The sequence below is a fragment of the Gossypium raimondii genome, chromosome 8 (genome assembly GCF_025698545.1).
Source record: "Gossypium raimondii isolate GPD5lz chromosome 8, ASM2569854v1, whole genome shotgun sequence".
In the NCBI taxonomy this organism is placed as follows: Eukaryota; Viridiplantae; Streptophyta; class Magnoliopsida; order Malvales; family Malvaceae; genus Gossypium; species Gossypium raimondii.
Window position 1 is genome coordinate 21,695,587 of NC_068572.1, and position 25,162 is coordinate 21,720,748.

At 30.4% G+C, this 25,162-nt stretch overlaps 1 protein-coding gene across 1 annotated transcript; it reads left to right on the top strand.

Annotated features, from left to right (window-relative positions):
* The first annotated feature begins 6,439 nt into the window (after positions 1 to 6,439).
* LOC105791011 (uncharacterized) lies at positions 6,440 to 10,020 on the top strand. Its single transcript, XM_012618862.2, has 5 exons — positions 6,440 to 6,623; positions 7,447 to 7,640; positions 8,665 to 8,749; positions 9,544 to 9,609; positions 9,716 to 10,020. Exons 1-5 carry the CDS (start codon positions 6,540 to 6,542, stop codon positions 9,806 to 9,808), a joined length of 522 nt encoding a protein of 173 aa, XP_012474316.1. The 5' UTR covers positions 6,440 to 6,539; the 3' UTR covers positions 9,809 to 10,020.
* The last annotated feature ends 15,142 nt before the right edge of the window (positions 10,021 to 25,162 follow it).

Below are 25,162 nucleotides of genomic sequence, written 5' to 3' on the forward strand. Positions count from 1 at the left end.
TTGGCACCATATGATACCTTGTTAGATTATGTCGTTTTGGTTAACGTGTGATGCATGTTTGGAATTGCTCATATGGTATGTTTTGAATTGGTATGATAGTGACCAAGAATGGCATGTTTTAGAAAGTATTGAACTAGATATTGATGTTTGAAATTAGGTAAATTTGACATGTTTAGGTAAGTTTTGATGATTTCTTTTGAGGTGCCTTTGATTGGCATATTGGTTAGTTGAATTAGGACCTTTGGAATGGTAAATATATACATGTTTAGGTATGGTTTGATGCCTTATAGGTGTGCACATTTGGTTCAAATGAATATGCATGAAATGTTGTTGGGAATGGCTTGTTTTAGGTGAATTTTAGGTCTACACGGCCTGAGACATGGGCATGTGACTGAGCCATGTGTGACATAGGGCCTGGCTACAGGGTCGTGTGTCTTCTGAATGTTCTTTTGTATGCAAGTCAGTGAGTTACATAGCCTATCACACGACCTGGCATACAGACATGTGGGGCTATTTCGAGAGTTACCGTGTCTGGCACAAGAGCGTATGACACGACCATGTGTCCCTAATTCAAAGGTTACATGGCCTGAAACATGGGCGTGTGTCTCAGCCATGTGAGGCACATAGCCCGGCCACACGGGCGTGTGACCCCTGTTTTTAAATTTTTGTGAACTTTTCTTAAACTTTCCAAATGTTTTCAATTAAGTCCCAAATTATTTCTAATTTATTTCTAGGGTCTCGAAGGCTCGATTAAGGGACGATATGTATGTGGATAATTGGTTTATGATATGTTTATATTATTAAATGAATATAAGTTTAAATGTCCCGATTGTACGGTAATGCTCCGTATCCCTAATTCAGCAATGGATACGGGTTAGGGGTGTTACATTTAGTGGTATCAAAGCTACGATTTAGTCAGTTTTCGGCCTAAACATAGCATATATGGAGCCTAGAAATACTTGCCATTATATAACCTGTGATAGTGTGATAACTCTTGACTCAAATTGAACTATGTTTTCATATAGATAAAATGTCATCCAACCGAGCTGATTCTGATGAAGTAGAAAGTAATGCGCAAGCTTCTGTTCATGGGGCAACTTCTAGTGGTAGTAGGCCCGTATCTGAGGGTCGAGGAAGAGAGGCTAAAGAAGCCTTCTTCTAGATGATATATGAATGGTTTCCTGAGCTTGTGAGAATGAACCCTATGGCTCAATGACCTCCACCCCCACTCGTACCCCAACCGGTCCTCGTAGTTCCTTAGGGTTTGGAACCAATGCAAGTGAGTAAGCCTCTAGTTGATAAAATCTGAAAGTATGGGGCTGAAGAGTTTCTTGGTACAAGCGAAGACAATTCAGAGAGAGCCGAGTTCTGGTTAGAAAACACAATTAGGGTTTTTGATGAATTGTCTTGTACACCGATAGAATACTTGAAATGTGTTGTTTCTCTATTGAAAGACTCAGCTTATCAGTGGTGGAACATGTTGATTGCGGTAGTATCGAGGGATTGTGTAAATTGGGAATTCTTCCAGATAGAGTTTAGAAAGAAATATGTAAGTTAGAGGTTCCTCGACAAGAAACACAAAGAGTTTCTGGAATTGAAACAGAGTCGTATGATAGTAGCTAAGTATGAGAGGGAATTGGTGCAACTCAGTAAGTATGTCTGAGAATGTGTAATAACAGAGGGTTCTATGTGCACTCGGTTTAAAGACGGCCTAAATGAGGATATCAAGTTGTTAGTCAGGATTCTTGAGTTAAAAGAATTTGTGGTTTTAATTGATACAGCACACAAAGCCGAGGACCTTAGCAAAGTGAAGAGAAAGGCTGATTTTGAGGCTCGTGATTCGGGAAAAAGATCTATGGGAAAATCATTCTCATCTCTATCGAAGAAATCAAAAGAATTTCATAATCGTTCATCAGCTTCGGTGGGTTTTTCTAGAATAGATAAAGGAAAGAAACATTTGAGCGCGAAACCTCAAGCTACATCTGTAGCGAGTGTGGGCAGTGTCAGAAATAACAAGCCTGAATGTCAGTAATGCAATAGGCAACACTTGAGTGAATGCAGACTGAAAGACGGTTTGTGTTTTAAATGCGGTTCTTATGATCATTATCTCAGAGACTGCCCTGAAAGGTCTGATAAAGAAAAGGCTCAGACTACTCATATGAGTAATATATCTATGAGAAAGAGACCACCCCGAAACACTGGAAATGCGGGTAACAGTCAAAGTGGAACAAAAGATTCTACTGTTAGATCTGAGGCACAGGCACCAGCTAGGGCTCGATTAAGGGACGATATGTATGTGAATGATTTGTTTATGATATGTTTATGTTATTAAATGAATTTAAGTTTAAATGTTTTGATTGTACGGTAATACTCTATAATCCTAATTTGGCAACAGATACGGGTTAGGGGTGTTACAAAATATTAGGTAATCAGTGAGCCAATATTTGCTTGTTCATTTTGCTTTCCTTAAGAAACTTATTGAGGACCAAAACAAACCATAATAATGTGAATGATGGAATTTTATTAAACCAATTTGTTTAGAAAATTACAAGTACATGTAACAGAAAAAACTACGCTAAAGGGACTAGATCCCAACAGGACAACCCTACTTACAAAAGATTTGGGAAAGCTTTAGAAGATATCTTACATGCACTTAGACATTATGGTTATGCTTGGGAGGTCTTTAAACTTGGGGGTTGCATGAAAGTCTATTTGATGGTCATTATACTCATTGCATCAGTTAACTAGAAAATGTTGTAAGACTTATGGATATTTATGGCTTTTCCACCTTTATTGTTTTATTATGGCATATATGAAACTTATGTAATGAGTTTGTAATGCAAGGAAATACTCCTCTTTCTAGAGTGGCTTTCAAGAAGGCTTGGACTTTTCTTACTCATTAATAAATTTTAACAATAGTGACACAATATCCCATGTGGCAATTCCTATAATCTTCATTAAAATACATAAAATTATTAAAATTTAAAAAGTTCATAATATTTATTTTAAACATTATCCATGTCAACAATAAAGTACATGTGGATTGCCGTTGAAATTTTGATAGTTCAATCATCTTTTTTTTTGTAAAAAAGTAATTTAACTAAAATTGAAGGTTGAAGACTAAAGTGATCTAAAAAATTACGGTCAAAGTGATAGAAAAAGTAAACGTAAGGAGCTAAATTAATTATTATGCCATTCTTTTATAATAATGAAAAAAAACAATCTAAGGTAAACTTTACTCAGATATTTTTTCATTTAAAGATAATAATAATTTTTTAAAAGTAATTGGTACAATCAAAGCTTATGTTACTTTTAGAGTGAGAGAATGTTAACACAAGCACTCGAACCTAGATCTTAAAGTGGAGTAATTCTGTGATAGAGTCCAAAACATACCAAAATTTTTAATTTTTACCAAAATTTCTAACTTATACCAAAACTAAAAATCTAATAAAAGCATTAGAAACTTTGATATACGCTAATACCAAAATTTCTAACAAAAGTGTTACTTTTTTCAATATAAATATTAGATATTTGTGTGTGCGCTTAAAACGCATGAGAGGATTTTCCTTCAATATAAAACTTTAACCACTTAGGTGTTGTTTGATAAACTCAAAAATTAAATATTGAAAATTAAGTTATACAAGAAACTTTATCACACATGTATGTGTGTGGAAGCTGCGTGTTTAAAACACATATCTATATTTAAAATTAACATACAATAAATAATGAAATGTATGCTTTGAAATTAATTTTAACAATAACACATGAAATATGTATGATATTAAAATAAACAATTATATTAAATTGTAAATAAACCAAATTTAAACACATGAATACATCGATTAAAAAGATTAAATGAATACAATTATTTATCATGATGTTGTCTTCAATTCTAAGTTGGTGTCGAGTTAATTTGTGATACCATCCTACTCAACAACAATTTTATTTATATATACAATTGATGGATGTACTAAAATGTGTATAATAAAATTAAAATTTATAAAATTGTTAAAATAAAGCTTTGCTGAGTGTTAAATTTAAGGATTTATTAATGTGATTAACTTGACTTTAAGTCCTTTTATGTACATTTTTTTATTGATTTAAGAAAAAGACTACTATACCTTCTATTAATACAACTTATTTAAATATGAAATGACATTTTTGTAATTCCCTAACCAAGTTGGTGCTCAGCTGACTCATGACACAATTTGATACGAGCGGCCCAGTCTAATTCAAAGGTCGTAATAGAAATGAGCTTAGTTTCCCTCAAGGCCCAATCACGAGATCTAAATCCAATGAGTTAAAGTCAAAACTAAATTTATTCGTTCAAGACTTATCACAAAGAAATTTAGAGAAGAAAAGTTGAAGATCCAAGATGATGGACTATAGAGTTCAATATGGAGCAATGATGAATTAGAAGGGACCAATTTTGTTCTTGGACCTAAAATCTCAATTCATGATGACAATCCCATGTGGAAGATATTAACAAGTTTAAGCGTTACACTTCAAGGATCCTAATCAAACCTATATGCTTAGTCATGTTATAATCAGTTGACTTGCGGTGCATTTTTGGGTCAATATGTCCCTTATCAATCAAAGATCTGTATCTTAGCTTCGTAATGTACTTTGAATCACTCGATTTTGAGTTCGAAAATTCAAGTTATGATCGTTTTAGTGAAGACTACGCGAGTAAAATTTCTGAATGGGATTATTACGAAAACTACGAGTTTCAAATTTTTTATTCGAGTTTAAATCATATTGGGTTCGAGTTTTAGGCTTAATTTTTATTATATATAAGCTAAATATTATATTTATTAAGTTTTATTATTTTATTATTTATTTATTCTGTATTTTGGATAATTTTTAAATATTTTAAGTTATTTAGGAGTTTTATGTCAATAAGAAATTTTAGTTTAAAACTACTTGTTCTTTAAATTAACTAGAATTTCAGTATACTTGATAGTTTTATTTAGATGTACTTAACTAACCTATATAATTGTCTCTTCATCGTATACATTTGAATCAATTCATTCATTATTCATTTTGAGTTAATAAAATTCCCTTTGAGTTTTTAATTCTCTTGAGCTTTCTTTTAGAAGAGTTTTAACAATATTTTCAAATTGTGAGGATCATCTTCAACCTTTTTCTTGCCAAATTTTCTTTTTTGGAGAAAATTTAGAATCGTTTGAAGGGGGTTGTAGATTTATTTAGTTTTCAAGGCTCCTTAGGACTTCTACACATCACTTTCCATCCTTTTCTTCTTTTTTTTTTTTATCTTTTTTATTTTCTTATTTGTTCTAACTTGTTCTTGTTTAATTCTTCAAATCTTTAATTTATTTAACTGACCTTTTTTTTCATCTTCATTATTTATTCTAATTATTGTTTTTTTAATTCATAGATATGATTTGGATATGTTTGTGTTTCAAGTTGTGTCAAACTCTAAGTTTTCCTTCATTCGTCTAGAGTCTTAGGCCAAATTCGCGACTTGGATAAACTTACGATCTTGTTCTGTTTACCTACCATTATATCACCAACTTAGCCAGAGGCTTAAATAATAGTATAGATATACAATTAATGAAAATAATAAAGTGTACATAATAAAATTAAAATGTATAAAACTATAAAAATAAAACTTTGGTTGTGTGATAAATATAAGTTTTACTAACCCAAGTGTCATAAGTTTAAATCTCATCATATATATACACTAAAGTACCCTAATATAATATAATTTATTTTAAATATGAAGGACATTAATATAATTTTCCTAAGTTGAGACCGGTTGATAGGTGATACTAACTTAGTAAATAGCTTTATAAATAGTATAAATAACATGTTTGATATATTTCTTAAAATTAATTATAGAATATGGTTGGAGTGTTTGATAAATATAATTTTAAAATTTTAAAGATAAAGCATTTAAAAATAATGTTAAAAGAAATAAAATAATTAAAAATTCTATATTAAATGATAAATAATTCTTTATGTGCTTATCATTTCCCATATTTTCATTGAAAAATTCATCAGTTACTTTTTCTATTATGAATTATCAAATATACTTAAAAATTAAATAACTAAAATATTAATTTTTCAATAATTTATCAAGGGTGTTACTATTTTGGATGGTTGGCATATATTATTTCATTTGTATGTAAACAATTACGACATTTTCCTTTTCCTTTCATATTTAATTTGTGATTATTTTATATTATTTACAAAATAAATAACAAATAGGAAAAATAGTTACTTCTTTAAATAAATTTTGATAAAGAAATGTTTTATTGATGAAATGCATGAAACTGAACGTTTCTATGTTTTTTTCCTAAAAAAACATTATTTTGAAATTAGAATTCATTTCTTAAAAACCATACATTTTAACCAGATTTACAGGTTGGGCCTTGACTCAAAGTTATGGGCTTCTGTGGAAGCTAAAGTCTTCATTTCAATCTTCATCACTTACTTTCCCTTCCTCCTTATTTCTTCGACTAGCAGATCTCCTTTAGGGTGCCAGAGTCAAACCCGTTGACCAGAGAGGGTAGGAAATGGCAAATCAAGGTGCCAAGAAGCGCAAAGAAGAGAACACCCGCCACATGGCCAATCTTCGCCACCTCATCATTGCTTGTAACGTACGCTCTCATCTTCTTTTATAATTATTTCCCCTAATCGTCGAAACCCGTCTTTAATCAAGTGTTCACTTGTTTGTTTTCTAATTACTTGAAATTTTTCGATTCTGATTTACTTAGATTCTCGAAGGATTTCTTTTGTAAGTATGTTTATGCTACTTTATGATGTGCAATCAGGAAATGGATAACTTAATATCTATAGATGGCATTGATTCATTTCTAATTGAATTTTAAAGGTTTTAAGCACATTTGAAATGCATCCTTAGCTCACCAATAAATGCTTCCAATTATAGTCCGGCTGCACATCTCTGTGTATGTGTTTACTGTGGATGCATTTGCCATACCCGTGAAAGTGAAAATTATCAACTTTGAAAGTTGTGGCTCGTAGCGATAACCTGGTAATGTTCGGGTGATTAACTGATCTGACATAGTAGGCATATTAAGTGCCGGCTTGGTTGGTAAACAAAGCTGATCTTATACGTCATAACCATTGGAAGTTGGAACCTATTCTTAGTGTTTAGCTTGGTAGTTTCAACAAAACTACATAGTATGTAGCAACAAAACTGCACTACATAGTATGCAGTGCCCATTTTATTTGAGCATTGCACTTTTTTTTATTTGTAGCTTCTGATGTCTTAGCTTTTCTTGACACACCACATCAAAGTTCTTGCAATTTTTGCTACTTTTTAGTTGATGTGGAAGAACAGAGTTGGGATAGTTTTGCATTTTTAGTACTTTATATTTTTATTGTCTTCATAGTTGCATTTTTCTGCTTGTTAACAATCTTACTTTATTGGATTTATGTTCCAATTTTCTATTTATGTAGGTTGTATACGTCTTGGTTAGGATGCTGATCTTCCATTCCTCATTCACATGGAAACATTGGGTTGGTCTACTTTTGACCTCTGTGGCTTACTTTATACCCTATCAACAACTTTCACAGATGGCAAAACCTGCTTATTCTGATGATGGGGAACTTCTTGACGGTGGATTTGATATGAGTACTGGTGGAATATGTGGGTAAGTTTTGTTCAATATTTTATCTCTTTTTACCTTAATTTCTATGTGTGGTTTTGTTTTTAGTTTTTTATTCTATTAAAATATTAGGAGGAACTTGGTTAGAAAGATGATTCTTATTACATTCTAAATTCTTTGTAAATGAGGCAGTGCATGTAACGGGGTGCATGCCTCAGGCTTATCTTAGGAAGAATATTACTGTTAGTTTCCTTTGGCTTTATTTTTGTATGGGTCCTATAATACCCTTTGATAGCTCACATGAATACATTTTTGGTGACTTATTAGTGTTTTATTCTCTTTTTTTTAATGAAAATTTGTGCCCATATTTAGTGTCTTCCAATTATTGTTTCCTTATTCTGTTCTCTTTCTTTCTATTTTTTCTACTACTGCTGCATCAATGGTGCTGTGGATTTGGTTTTACCAGAAGTGGCTGGCAGAATGAAAGAAATATAGTTCTTAGATTGTGAATTTAGGTTTCCCTTATTCTTTTCCTATTTCTTTTACTGCTGAGTTATTTTACATGTTTATTGGAGATATTCTACTTTTCTCCCTTTAATGTGGATCTTTTTCTTGTATTTGGGTAGCTATGATTAGCTATGATATAATGTGAATCTTAATATAGAAAGACTGTATGTTTATTGTGGGGAAGAGATAGATTTCTTTTGTTGCTTATGAATAAAGTCCATGCCACCATAGTCATGATGATTGTGTTTGGAATATAACTATTATTAAAAGATGAAAATCATCCTACTTGATTCAAACACTTAGAAATAAGAGGAGGGGGAAAGGATGAAGAGAATCCTTCTGTAGAGAAACAACTAGAAGTCAGATATTCTTAATTTTCTTATCTGCCAATAAAGTTCTTTTACCTATAAACTCAATGGTACGGTTTAACAGTTCAAATATTGTTGTTTATATCAAAGTGCTGTTGACATTTTGAATTGATCCAATATATGGTCTTAAGATCTGAATTCTGTTTTCTGCATGCATTGAATATTTCGGACTTAGAGTTGCTCACTTCTTGCAGCTATTTACATGATGTCATCTACATTACAAGTTTTGTGCAACTGATGTCCATCATCTCTGACAAGTTTTGGTATACATATCTTGTGGTAAGTTCTATTTACTTATTTTGCACATAGAAAGCTGGTCTGATACTTCCATCCTTTGATTTCTTTTGGAATGGAATAGCTTTCTTTATAGTTTCTGGAGGGATTTCGTCTAATGCTTATATGCTTTAATATTCTTCTTTTTCAAGGAATTTGAAGAAAGAGATGTAAAAATATCTGGGAAAAAGAATAAAAGAGAGAAAAATGATTTCATTTAAATAGGAGAATCTAATTTTCGTAAAGGAGCTCCATTTCTGTTGTCATCCTCTGTTCATTGTTTGGTTAAGTAAATAAAGTTCATGTCGGTATAGTGGAATGGCAGTGTTGTTTAAAGATCTCTCAAGCGATTAAATTTTAGCTTTCAATCATCTCCCTTCTGTCAGACTTGTGCATCAAAGGGTAGCTGTCCTATTATTAAATTTTACTGGCTCCAATTACGAGAGACATACTTATCTAGTGAGCATGATGGTACCACCTGATCACAAGGCTTTGCTTATTAGTAGAGGGATCATTTTTCTTGAGTTTCTCAAGAGATGATTTTTCTGTTGACAGTTTCTCCTATAATATTGATGTTCATTTCTAGGATTGATATGTTTAGGTGTTTCTTTTATGATGAAAAAGTAGAGGAATTGTTATATAGGATCTTAAGGTGATGCGAGTCTTTAAGAACTGTTCAGCAATAGAAAGCTCTATGCTAATATAAATAAGCTGACAAACTCGTAATTTTGTGGTGGAATTTATTGAAACCCACTTTGGGGATGACAACGACATAACATTATGGAGTTGTTGCTTTTCAGATACCGGCATTTGGAGCATACAAATCTTTTGGGTTCATTAGAGGTTTTCTATCATTAGGCTCAGAGGTATTCCACACCTTCATATCCTTATATCATCTGAAAGGCTATATTAAAATTCATATATTAACATTGTTTTGGTTTTTGGTTTTTTTTTTTCGATTGTGTTAATTAGGGAGAGGTGGAGGATGAAAAGACTCGCAAGAAAAGAGAAAAGATGGAAAAGAAGGCTTCAAGGCCAAAGTTGGTCAAGACAAGGAATAGGTGAGTTTAACAGTGAAATGAAGAGAGTAAGCACTTGGCTGAAAGTAGTTCATTTGATAATTTCAGATATTTCTTTGAAATTTGAAAAGTTAAGACCACAGTTTGAGGAAAGCATGTTGTAGTGGTTAACGTGAGCATCAAATAGTTCTTCTGTTCCTAATCGATGTGTAAACCTGAGAAGCTTTATCTAATTCCAAGTGCCCCTTCTACTCGGAATCATTTATTTATTTTTGGGTACTTCGGGTGACCAAATTAAAAAAAAATTTGATAGTTGCCGATTAAGTCTTAGTTCGATTGACATCGGTATTGTTGTTGGTGTAGGAGGATATCTTCTTATTTAAGGGTTGGAGAGGCCATGAGTAATTTTAGCCATTGTATCAAAAAGAGCAGATATGATAAGAAGCTATAATAAGATTAATATTTTAAAAAAAAATTATAGTTTGATGCAGTAATTGAGTGACCTATGGTGTAGATTACTTTATTTTTTTCATGCAATTAGCTGGCAAATTAAAGGATGCCGAGATTGCTTTAATTGATGCTTTGGGAACATTAAGTTGGTTTATTGCAGCCTAGGGAAAGTGGTATTGAAAATAATATTAATTTATTATTAACAAATATGTAGTTTAATATATTTATTTTAAATAATTTTAATTATTTATTTTAAATAAAAGTAAATTAGTACATTTATCTTTAAATTAATGACTAAATTTAAAATAAAAGTTTGAATATTTAATGTATTTAAAGTCGAATATAATTTAAAATTTAATTTAATAGTATTGAAAATAAATTTGAAATTAAATAATTTAATTATTTTGCGGTGAAAAGGTATGGTATAAAAATATGAAGTTAAATAGATAACGGACAAAATTTTTCACTATTTGATTCATTTTCAGTACATTACAAAAGGAATTATTATATTCAATAATCTTAAAATCCTTTAATCATTCACTCAATAAAATTGGTTAGTTTATATTTTTTTCCTTGAATTCTTTTAGGGTAATGCATTAGAAAGAAAATATATATTTAACAAAAAGTTGTCCTATTTACGAGTTTTGAGTGTAATAGTAAGATATATTATTATTTTAGAATAGAATGTGAGTTTGAATTTTGAAAATAAAATGAAAATTTAACTTTGAAAATAACATTATTAAAAGCACTATGAAAATTTTAAAAAAATAAACAGTCTTTTATTGGAAAAATTGAAGTTATGAATTGACTGCAATGTACTAAATGTATTTATTTTTGGTAATTTTGGATATTGACTTGAGTTAAATTGTAATTTTGGTTCCACTATTATATTAAAATTTTATAATTTAATTCTACATATTTTGTAATATTATTGAATTTAGAGAAAAGAACTTACCCAATTTTTGTAAAATTTGGCACTTTCTTATAATTGTGTTATGTTTATATTATTTTCATGGGACATATTTTATTTACTTAAAATTTAATAGTTATATTATTATAGGTTTAAAACTTTAAATCCGATTTCATGAAGAGGTATATTCTAGCATATCTGAAAACAAAATCTTTAATTAGTAATTATGGATATCAGTTAATCAATTTTATATTAAAAATTGTTAAATTAATTATCAATAAAATATATCATAGGTTAAGTTGTTTTCTGGTACAGTAAGAAAAACAAATCATGACCAACTGCTAGGAGTGGAGTTGTTACCAACCAATTAGAGAAGAAAAAAAGAATCCCAAAACTAAGGTATCCTAAGATAGTCCTACAAGCGTTTAAGGTTTCTAAATTGAAATTACTATACGTCTATTAGTAAAACAAATCAAATTCCAAAATTCTAAAACCTAGAAAATTAAAATTAACAATATTAAATCCAATCTAAACCATAAAATCAAATTAAACTAAAACATCGAAAATCAAAATTTTAAACAAACATCTAATTCCTCCTCAACATAATTAGAACTCAAATTCCAAAAAGGCAAATTAAATTTTAATAAAACCTAAATTATAAATAAACTTTAATTATTAGCAACTCATTTCAAATTCCAAATACATTCCCAAAGAAAATAGTAAGTAACGAAAAAAAAACAAAGGAACAAATAATAAAAGGATCACAAAATAATAATGAAAAAAAAGGTTAATGTATTAGTAATCACAATTATTCAATAAAAATGAATGGAAAAAATTTGTGAGCAAAACAAAATAATTTAAATAATCAAGTAAATGAACCAACTTAATTAAATTACTGAAAGATATTAATTTTAAAGAAATTTTGAAAGTTTTAATTCAAATTAAATAAAATAATTTTAAAATATTTGAAAAAGTGCAATTCAATTTGCCCTAATTTCAATTTGAATGAAATTAAAAACTACAAGGACCAATCTTGTTATTTCAAAAGGTGGAACTCTTTAAAATTTAAAACAAAACCACGGGGGATTAGGTAGCAAATTTTCCATTTGTGGCACACCCAACACCAATCTTTACAGTACAATCATTTACGGAAGACGTTTAATTGTGTCAAAACATACAACTCACGATGTTCGAACAATGATGATTTCAAGTCTAAGAATCATAAATACAATTATCTCTATTAGAAATGTTGTGACAACTACATAATAATCCAAAAAATATATTTATGATAGGTCAGTCTAATATTATTGTTTTTTAACATATACTTATGTGTTGACTTGATATCGCATATCCATAACAATACTTGTCATCAATCACTTACTAGCCTCAATGCATTATTAATCTTAGATATAAACTTGAATGTCTTAATGACAAAAAAATATCTATATTCCTATAATGATGCAATCTCAGTCGCATCATGTTACGACACAACTCGATGCCACCGAGATTGGCCCAAACTCGAGGGGCCCAAGTGCAAAATGAAGCTTTTAATTTTAGTTTATTAATTTGGTTGTTGGAATAAGGACTTTGATTTATTTATTTTAGTTACTTTAGTTATTATAATATGAGTCTTTAATTATGTCTTATTTATTAAATGCATCTTTAATTAATGTCTTGCATTATTGATCTACATTTTTTAATTATGACATGCATTATGTGTTCGCATTTAATAAAGTCATGCATTATATTCTTGTCATGTTAGTTAAGATTGCATCATAAATTATGTCCTGCATTATGTAACTCCCATGTTAGTTAAAGTTTGCATCTTTTAATGAAGTCATGCATTAAATAATTCATTGTTCATTTAGTTTACATCTTAATTAAACCAAGCATTTAAGCATCTTAGTTGTTAAATATGTTTGAATTTGTTTATATTTAATTTGGCTGTTACTTTTTAATGCATAAGTTATAGTGTGTTTAATTTTTCTTAAATAAATTGATTGTGTGATTGTTGTAGGAAAGTCCAAAAGGTTGGTCACATATTTAAAGCTACAATAGGGCTGTTCGTTTGCCAAGAAGAATCAAATGCTGTCACATTCAATTGGCTGTCTAGTTTTGGTATAAAAGAGTGCATTTGGTCACTTAATTGCCGGTGCATATTTGGAACGTTTTTGAGGGATATTGAAGCACTCAAAGCTTGAGCACTCAAAGCACTTAAGATGGATGGGTGTTGAAGGATAGGACCTTGACCCGCTAATTAGGAAGTTAGGAACCACATGTATCAATGGGGTGAACGTCATACTCGGTTTAGGAGTGATAAGTTCAAAGAAACAAGGATGACGCCACTAGCAAGCTAGATAAGTCAACTTGAGTCTTAACGAAATAAGAGAGTTGAAAAACTCACAAATGTTATAAACATTCAACAATGAGCAAAAGTGTATTGTCTAACCAAAATAATGTCTTCTTACAATCTATTTATAGGCATTATTATGACTGTTCAAATGCCTATTTGTGATCTTTCACCTTCAGCATTTAACTAAAGTTATTAAAATATTTAAATTCGGTTATAACTCTTAATGGATAGCCAAAGAGTCATGTCCTTTCACTTGATTCATGCATAGTTGAAAAGTCATGCATTTTCACTTGATGAAGGCTTAATGATCCTTTAAATGTGCTGCTTGATGTCCCTTCATTTTCCCCTTAACCAAATGCCTTAATGCTTGTGTATTCATCTCTTTAATTGGCACCATGACTAGCTTTGAATGCATGAAACCGATCAGACTTGAAGAGTCACTCTTGGTCCATTTTAAAAGTCACCATAATGAGCTTTGAGTGCTTCAATATCCCCAAAAAACATTCCAAATATGCACCAGCAATTAAGTGACCAATGTGTCGTATAAGGTTTGGGTCAATACTCCCTTTAGTGTTGGTTCTTCCTTGGCCTTAAGCCTATTCCATCCCGTCAAACTTTTCCATTTCCAAGATATCTTATTTTCTTTGTTAGCCGAATCCTTAACATCATTCACTTAACCATTTTCCATCATCATTTTACTTAACCGAACCATCCTCAACATATTCCTAACCTTTGAACCATCTTTTCAACCTTTGTTTTCCCGTCACTTAACCGAATTACCAACTATTTCAAGTAAGAATGATACTTCTCCAATTTACGATCAGACAATCTAAACGACTCAAATCATCACCGAGGCAAGTTCGTATCATATAAGTCCTTACCATGTTAACACATGTTTAACCTTTTTTTTTTTGCAATATATAGGAAAATGAACATATCTTATTTTTGGTTTTCTATTATACCTAAATTTAAGGTTTAATCTTTATATTTTAATATCTAATATAATATGGTCCCTATATTTTATAATGTTAGTAGTTAGTCGAAATAGTTAATATTGTTGACTACTTTGATTAAATTTTTGACATGTTTTTTATAAATACCATTGTAACAAAATAAAATATTTTGGCATGATGAATTACTTGACATTAGTATGAGTAGTAATTATTCGAGCTAACTAATGACACGACTCATTTTTTAGTTGTTATAAGATAATGGTAAAATTGTGGTTTTGATCTCTCTTCTACGCTTATATTTTGTGTTTAGTTTTTATATTTAAGTTTGACATAATTTGATTATCTAGTTTTACAATGGCATTAATTAGTCCAACTAGTTAACATATTTAATTATATTTATTAAAATGATAACATGAATTTCTCATAAAAGCACATTTCTAATATATAAATACATACATATATTTGCATGAAGTTGGAAAGAGTATTTTTAAGAAAAATTTGACCTCAACATTTTAACCGAATAACCGAATAATTAAGGGTATCAACTATTTCGATTAAGCGATAATATTATGCAAGAACCAAAATAAATCAAATTCAAGTATAGATACTAAATCCTAATTTTGAATATAGCTCCTCGATAACCTTTATTTGATTTACCTCTACGTAAAACAACTATTTATCATTTGATTTAATAAAGAAGTTTTATTGACATCTATATTTTAAAAAAATTGTTTTTAATTTAATTTATTGTAAGTGATATAAATGATTATGTGTTTACCTGAAGTGAAACAAGGATAATAAAATATATTTTTGAACAAATAGGTAGGCATATAAGATTACTCTTTCATTATTATTACAAGTATGTTGGGTTAATTATTATTTTATTTAAATTATCAAGAAGAAACTTGAAAGTTAAATATGCTTCAAGTCTCTCCATTTTGATTTTGAGGAATTTAGCTCTGTTTTTGGATTTAAAATTCGATAAAATTTATTTGTGTGATATTTTAAAATTAAAATAATATTCACTTAGTAATTATGTAATAAAAAAATTGACGTATTGCACATGAATTTTACAGATAATGTAAAAATTTAGCGAGAAATAAAAATAGAGGTACTGAATACTCCAATGTACAAAGAAGAAATTTGAACAATTTTTTTAAAAAATTTATTAAATTATCTCATTTTAAACTTATTAAAACAAAACTAATAAATTACTAAATATTAACTTAAAAATATTTTTAAAATAATATGGAGAACTCGCACAATTTGAAATCATAATTGAAGTAAAAGTTGATATAATTGCATCAGCTTCATTTCTCTGTTATCAATTTGACAATATATTTTTGGTTATAACATGTGGCCATTAATTAATGAATGTTATTCTTTTCTCCATCTCTGTTTGACATAAATTTTGCCTTTGGTTACTTAATGTTGTAAAATACAATATCATTTAATATTATTTATTTTAATTTGCCTAATTATAATATTTTTCTTTTGATTTTCTTTATAAAAATTAAAGCATTAAAGTACTTAAAATTGCAAAATAGAAATGTGTGAAGACCAACCAATGTAGTTAGTTGCACAGTGGTTTTGGCCATAATGTGGGTAGATCGAATCGAATCGAATGAAAAATTTAGAGTTAATCAAGTTGATGAATCTTATTTTCTCATTCTATCTCGATTTGAAATTTTCTAGAATTGAGTCGAGTGAGATGAAATTCAAATCGAATCAAATATATTTGTTCGAGTTAAATTTTTTTTAAAAAAATTTTGGATCCTTGTAACTAGTGGCACCCACTGTAATCAACTTTGTTATTAACTTTCATCTCCTCATAATTTATTTATTAATCTTTTATATACGGGTTAGCTTCTTTGCTTGCTTAGTTGCTTTAATTATCTTTTGATTTTTATCACTATGTATTTTGAAATTAAAAATATATTAAATATAAAAATGTAATTTTTAATAAAAGTTATTTTAAAGATAAAATGTGAAATTGATACCAACATAAAATTTTAACACAAATATTTTATGGCATCATCAATAATTCAATTTTAACATAAATTTATAAAAATTTAATATGAGTAAACAATTCAACAATATAAATAGTACAAAATTTTAAATTTAATTTAATAATATAAATAGTAGATATAAATAAAATTATGACATAATGACAAAATTAACCCCTAACGTTTGGGTGTTGGGTCACTTTGGCCCTTAAGGTTTTTTTTTGGAGCACTTTCATACTTAACCTTTGTCTTTTTTTGTCAAATTGGTCATTTTTTAAGGGTCTTGCTGAAGTGGCCATTAAGGGACTAACGACGCTGACGTGGAATTTTTTTTCCACCTAGGTGCCACACGTATGTAGATGCGACGTGACATATAAGACAAAATAATGCCACATCAGCAAATGAATTTAAACTTAAAAAATAATTTAAATTAAAAAAACATTTAAAACCCCTAACTAACACACACGGGCAGAATTAAAAGAAATTACCAGCTCCTAAATAAAGAACCCTAAATCTCAAATCCTCTTCCTCTCCATTGAAATTCTTTAGAAATTGAAGCTTGAAATTTAGTGAGTTTGTAAAAGAATAGAAAATATTATTTGAAAAAAATGATTGGAAGCTATCAATGGACAAGTTGCCTTATTTGAAGCTGGTTTCATCATCACGAGGGGAGTTCGTTTATGATGAAGAGAAAAGAAGATGTTTTTGTAACAAGTTAGCTACGAGAGAGACATCGTGGTGTGATTTAAACCCAGGCAGAAGGTATTATTGTTGCTCAGATTTTTGAATAAGCATATATTTAGCTGATTTGTTTTAGGGTTCATAAGAAATTGGGAATTTTTTTAATTTTTTTATTATTGTGCCGGTAGGACTAAATTGGTGCTACAATTCATCATAGCATTAGAATTAAGATTGGGGTAGTCACTGTATATTTAGCTGATTTGTTATAGGGTTCATAAGAAATTGTGTGATTTTTTTATTTTTTTTAATTGGATAATAATGAAACATTTCTTTCTCATGCATGAAATGTATTTGGGTAAGCATATTTAGCCGATTTGTTTTAGGGTTCATAAGAAATTAGGGATTTTTTTTATTTTTTTAATTGGATATTGATGAAACATTTCTTTCCCATGCGTAAATATTAGAGTAGTCACTATATATGAACTCAGTTGTGGATATTTTATTTTTCTTGAATGGCGTTACTAGATTACAGAGTTGACAAGTATGACATTGGAACTGCATTTGGTCATTTTGGGATAGGCGTTGAGGATGTAAGCTCAAATATTGACCTCCATGAATTATGTTAGGTTTTCCTTTTTTAACAAAATGACTATTCTTGTATTTTGGAAGTGCTGGGTAAATCTGAATTGGGGATGTAGAAATTGTGTCATCTTACAAATTTGTATGTAGAAAGACGAATGAATTTCTCATGGAATTATGATATGTGTAAAAGAGTAATTGAACTTTTCTACATATACAAAATTGTATATGGGTAAATTTTATTTTTTTATTATTGTGTCGGCTGGACTAAATTGGGGAATTGTAGAGTTTATATAATAAAAAGTCGATTTTTTTGTGTGAAATGTAGGTTGGTGGATGCGGAATTTTTAAGTGGTATGATGATAAGCTATGTAACAGGGCGGATGAAGTAATACATGAATTACATGATGGTGAAAGAAAACTTGTAAAAGAGAATACAAGACTTAGGAAGCAAATAATGAAGTCTGGAAGTGGTGAGATGTTTGAGAGTAGCAGTAGAAGTAGTAATGTTGAGATGTCTGAAAGTGGCAGTGTGCAAAATGTGAATAAGGACAACCAAACAAAATAGGTGAATCATGATATTGTGGATAACATTGAATTAAACACAAAGATTAAGAGCTTGAAGCAAAAATGTAAATCACTCAAGAAAGAGAAAGAGTTTTATAAGAAAATGTTTATTTGCAGTGTATTGCTTATCTTATTTGTCACATTATTTAGGAATGTTATAATTTGACCCATTTATATGTACTAAATGTTCGGGGATTGCAAACATTTTTAATGTTTTTTTAGGCTTTGGTAGCCTTAAGGGAACCTTTTTAATGTTGTGGATTATTGTTGGATTATTAGTTGTCTAATGAACAGTCTATCCATAATATGGATGATAGTGTTACATGAAGAAAACCATTAGATTAAAACTTCCAGAAACAAAGTCTTTTAAGATGGCTTTGAGCAGTTCTATTTTGATTTTTATTGGATTAAAACCATTAGATTAAAACTGTTCTTTATAATTTAATTTTTATTGGATTTGGTCATTCCAATAGGCTTTGTTTTTATTTCAGTTTCACGTATTTGAACAGCTTAACTAAAACTAGCAAGTAAGGCTGACATTAGTATAAAAATATTCTCTCACAAAACAAAAATCCAATACACTTGCCAATTTCATGTTCACTTTTTTCATATGTGGAGCTTCACCAATTTCATGTTAAAAAAGCTACTATAGCACTAATGGTATACATCTTTCAACAAATCATTTCAAAAAAAAAAAAAAACAAAATATGTTATACTAACAAAATGATCCTATAGCAATAAGATGTTAACCAACCATTTCAACAAATCATTTCAAAAAATAAACAAAATATATTATGCTAACAAAATGATCTCATAGTAGTAAGATGTTAACCAACCATTTCAACAAAACATTTCAACAAATCATTTCAAAAAACAAACAAAATATGTTAACCATCTCAATTCATTTCTTCATCTTCTTTGCTGTAGTGGATTCTTATGTGCTGATAGGTTCCTGATATGCCATCCTTTTTGGCTTCTAGTTCTCATACTCGTACAAGACTGAAAACAAAAATTAGAACCCCAAATTAGATTTAAATAATTTGGAATTGACATTAAAAAGTGTTTACGATATACCTGTGATCCAATTGTGTTAGGCTGAATGCATGGTGTTTTGTTGTTCTTTTTTTGGCTTCCAGACTAAAACCAAAAAAATCAGAACCCCAAATTAGATTAAAATATTTTTGAATTGACATTAAAATAGTGTATACGATATACCTGTGATCCAGTTTGTATTAGGCTGAATGCATGGTATTATGTTGTTATTTTTTGGGTATCTAGTTCTCGAACTCGTACAAGACTAAGACCAAAAAAATCAAAACCCAAATTAGATTTTAATATTTTGGAATTGATAATCAAAAAGTGTTTATGATATACCTGTGTTCCCGTTGTGTTAGGTTGAATGCATGATCTTTTGTTGTGATCTTCACCACCATATTTCTTGCATCTCATAATTAGACCAACCCTATTGAGTTGTCCAGGCTTCACTTTTTTCGGTTCATGTTTTTGTTTACTGTTCTTCTTTGACCTATCAGGGATTGTTTTCTCAACTGGTGGAAGCACGGGCTCAATACCAAATTTAGTCCATTCATGTGACCCATTTATGGGTTGCAAAATATATTCATATGCTTTCAAATATGTGTCCTTGTGGTAGTACCTATGTAAGTAGTCATCAGGATATTGTTCAAGATGTCATATAACATAGCAGACATAGGGACAAGGGATCCCAGATAATTGCCAACTTCGACAACTACAAGTTTTATGCTCTACATTTACTACGTACTATTTTCTGCCTTTCTTAACTTCACACCCATTTTCCCCATTCCAGATCATTTTCCAATCAACACCATCCTTCTTACTGTCATCAAATTTCTTCTTTGTTACTGGACCATAATTATATTTCCATGAATCGTATTACTTCCTCTTAGTCACTATTCTGGTTATCATATTAACTCTAATTTCCTCCAACATGGTTATTATGCTATTAAATCTAGACTCTACGATGTTGGAGTTAAATGCTTCACAGAGGTTATTGTCTACAATATTTGACACCGAGTGTAACCCCTAGAAGGCCTTGGTCCAAGCTTTTGAATTCTTAGAGAACAACTCCTTTGCATCACCTTCATCAAGCTTATACAAGTCTTCTTTGATTTTTTCCACTCCCTCTCTGTTGTAGACTTCACAACTTTCCAAACAACAAATTCGAATGTCTTTGCTTTCTTCCTACCAGACCAATTTGATAAGACATGCCTAGCATAATTTCTATATTCTACTCTAGGTAGAATGCCATTAATGGCTATCTCGTGACCCTACAAACTAATTTACAAAACATAAGTAAATCATCAGTAATAATTAATAGTATTAGTAATAAATAAATACAAAATAAATAGTTTACCTTTTGTTGGTCGCTGATGATGGTATATCCAAAACCATCTTCCATTCTTAAGTCTGCTGTCAATAGACTAAGAAACCATGCCCAAGAATCAATGCATTCCCCCTCAACAATAGCCCAAGCAACTAGGTAGATCTGATTGTTTCCATCTTTCCCAACAACAGCCAACAACTCACCTTTAAATAGACCTTTTAAAAAGCAACCATTCAAATCTAGTATAGGTCTACACCCTTCTTTCCAACCTCTTTTCAGTGCTTCAAAAAAGACATAAAACCTCTTGAAATGTGGTGGAGATTTGGGTGTGACTCTATCCACTACCATCTTTATAGTACTTCCAGGATTCTTTGCAAATTCATGTACGAAGTTCTCTGCCAACTTATCCTTCACCATTTTCTTGGCCCTTCTACACATTGTTATATTAACATTGACATGCATTCCTGAAGCTTCCCTTCTTTGTATCTCCCTTAGCTTTATTTTTAAGTGATCCCCAATAGTAGCTTCAAAATGTTCTGCAATAACTTTTAGATTGACCATTTTGTTTCTAAAACTAACACAACAGTTGTGCTCATCATATAAACTTTTCCCTTGCATGCATCTGGCCATGTTACTGTAACTTACAAATATTTCCCATTTACACTTTTTTGATGTAATGTATTTAACTCTAAATCTATTTGGTTCATTCCTGATTATCTTAAGTTCCCTTCTAGAACACATTGAGGACTTACGAATTGCGGATTTGAATTACTCACTATCTTTAAACAGTTCCCAATATAGAAGTGTGGAATTGCTGATTTTGGATTGTATGTGGGGAACCTACTTCTTCTACAAACATCAGTATTGTCATCATCTTCTGACCCAATTATGCTCCCATAATCATCACTATCAAAATATTCAGTCTCATTTCCATTTCTTCCTTACCAACACTATCATTTAGTCATTTACTATAGACTTCTTCATGGACCTCAGCCTTAAACTACTCTCCAAAACTTTCACTTTCATTCTCATCAAGTACTATTTCCTTACCTTTCCTACTGGTTTTCCCCTCCACTTCCCTAACCCTCTCCTCATCACATCCATCACTCTCACCACCTTCACTGACAGCAACATCAACCCTCTCTTCACCACCTCCATCACTCTCACCACCTTCACTGACAACAACATCATCACCCTCCCTATCTAAACCTTCAGCAACCTCACCATCCTCCCCAACACTGACCCTCAACACCCTCACCACCCTCACCCTCACCACATTTATTGCCAAGAACCTCACCACCCTCACCACCTTTATTACCATCACCACCAAATTGCAAACATGTTACAGCTAACATTGATTCATTATCGACAAAAACAACAGTGTCAATCTCAAGCTTTACATATAAGTCTATCTCCTTATGCTTAACCCAGTAGTTTATCATGTCAATAGTGCTACTATCATTTCACATAACCCTAAGGTTATCCTGCAAAGTCCTACTTCCAGGTACATGAAAATAAATTAGTTGTACTGTATTAAACCCTAACTCATCTTTAACTATTTTACACAACTCAAAATACGATATCGTATCTGGACCCTCTTTAAGCCTCACCACCGCACCACCTAAATACCTAACATAGGGATCACGTACAAATTTACCCCCAACATGCAAGTTGATATAGTATTCCTCTTCTACAGACATCTGTAGTTTAAAGAATAAAAAAACATAAGCATAATGACAAACAATGTGCAACCAGAAAAAGGTATAGACAAAAAATTTTTAAATAATATAAATCATAAAAAATTCATATAAAGTTAAATGATTTTATAATTATATATATGTCATAACAACACAACAATAAAACATGGAGGGACCACTTCCATTCCTCGTGCAGTGAAAAATCTAAAATTATTGCCCCCACCAATAGTTATTACTAAGTTCACAGAAAATCCAAAATCATTACCCATACCAAAGTTATCAGCAACAACAAATAGAAACAATAGCCAGCAGATATATTAAACATAAAGCTTTTTCTTCGAAAAGGACATGTTGAAGGCTAGATACTGGAGGTTATGGTTTATAACAATGCTCTTGAACTTAGAGTTACAAGGGATGGTAGGGAAATAATTGGTGAAGGAATAAGGCATATTTGCCAAATACATTAGCAAAGTCCTTAGAAAATTGTCTATACCAAGGATGCAGAACTTAATGAAACTACAAGTTAACATTGCAAATGCTGAACCTGCAAAAGATGGGATCTCTAGTTTAGCAAAGAAGGTAGAAAAACTTCTTAGCAAAAGGAACTGCATACAGAATTCAATTTAAATTAAAAAAAATACAAATTATTTGCTAAACATAAAAAAATATTCTTAAACCAAACAAGAAATAGTAGTCTTTTTTATTAGCTCAACAAAACTGTAGTTATATTGGTAAAGTGAGTATAAATTGACAGTAATTGTGAAGGCTCAAATACTCTTCAATTAATTACCTCTCCAAATTTGTAGTAATAATAGGAAAAAGAACATGATATAATATAGTTTCTTAAATTATTAAAATTATTGGAAAACCTTTTACATGGCTAAGTCATTCAATTATATACCATTATAATAACTAAAATTTAGAAAGAAAAATTCCAACTCCTCCAATTGTCAGTTAATGATAATTAAAAACCATGGAAAGACAGATAATATTTGAACAAATAAAGAAACTAGTACAGTACTAGGTTTTTAGTCATTTAATTTTCCCAGGACATTAGGCCACTCCCCAGTGAATCCCTTAAAGTTCTACTGAGATAGCAGACAAACTGCCTTTATGCACCAAGCTCAGTTCACACTACCTAAACATAGAGAGACCTATAATTTAAGCTCAATTTAAATTCTCAGAATCTTTTCAATTAATAAATAAAATTATTTTTAATAATATTACTTTACATTCCATGACAATTCCGACTAGCAATACAAAGCAAAATGATGGAATTCAAAATCTAGCAAAAAGGATATATCTATGTTCAAACCTAAAGGCTTCAAAAATTTTCAAACTTTAAATTTTATTTCTTTTCTTTCTCTCTCTCTCTCTCACTCTCACTTCTCTCTCACTTCAAAGATGTTTTATTGTTTCATATTAAACATATTAGCTCGAGGGGAATCTTCCTTTAGTTAGTCCTCAATGTACAAAAAGACAAGACATAGACAAATTTATTAGGGGGAAGCTTACATAAACTAATTTATCGAGGGGAATCTTCCTTTAGACAGATTTATTTAACTCCAAATACATGAAAAAGTTGCATTAAAGTAAAAAAAACAATAGGAAATCCCAACAAATACAAAAAGAAACAATCATACAAAATAAAACATTAAAATGAAGAACTGTTTGTTTGTTTATACCTTTTCTTCTCTATGATTTGGAGCATGAACCTTCACCAATCTTTACTGCAAAAGAGCCAAGATAAAACACGTTATAAATGAACCCTAAACCCAAAATTCCCCAAAATCAACAATCTCATAACTTGGAAATCCCTAAAAATCCCCAAAATTTTGAAACATAAACCAAAAACCCCAAACCCAATAACCCTAAACATTAACCGAAATAGCATATGTAATAGTTTGAAAGTGAAAATTATAAAAACATACCCCAATTTTTTCCTTCTCGAGTTAGTGTTATAATATTTTGTTTTCATTAACTGATTCAAAAGTTAGGGTTTAATTTTTTTGTTGTGATTGATTGGACTTCTCTTTTCTGGTTAGTCGTTAACTTGTTTTAATTTTTTTAATTGTTTTAATTGTGGGTAAACCCCACAAATTTTCTAAATGCTTTTTTAATTAATTATTTTTTAAGTTTAAATTCATTTGCTGATGTGTCATTATTTTGTCTTATATGCCACGTCAACATCTACATATGTGTGGCACCTAGGTGGAATTTTTTTTCCACATCAGCGCTGTTAGTCCCTTAACGGTCATGTCAACAAGATTGTTAAAAAATAACCAATTTAACCAAAAAAAAACAAAGGTTATGTATGAAAGTGCTCCAAAAAAACCTTAAGGGCCAAAGTGACCTAGCACCCAAAGTTAGGGGTTAATTTTGTCATTATGTCTAAAATTATTACTATTTAGGTTTAGAGATTTTTTTATTTGGGGGTAAAGGGTAAAAAATAAAAGTTTAGGGGGGAAATAAAAAGTTGAGGGTTGGAGTAAAATTTTGGGGGGAAAGTAAATGGGGGAAAAATGTTCAAAAAATATTTGTGGGGAAAATGGGTTTGGGGTAGATGGGGGGTGGGATGGGAGGAGAGTAAAAGTTTTTGGGGGAAAGTAAAAAAGTTTGGAGGTTTAAGGTAAAAATGTAAAATATTATATTTGGTATTAATCGAATTATTTGAATTCAAAAATTAAACTTGATTCGAACTTAATTTTCAAAAAAGAATTCGAGTTGACTTGAATAACTCGATTCGTTTAACTTGAAATTCGAATTTTTTTTCAATTTTTTCAAGTTGAATTGAGTTTTCGTCACCCCTATATGTGGGTCCTCATCATTTCAATAGAAAATT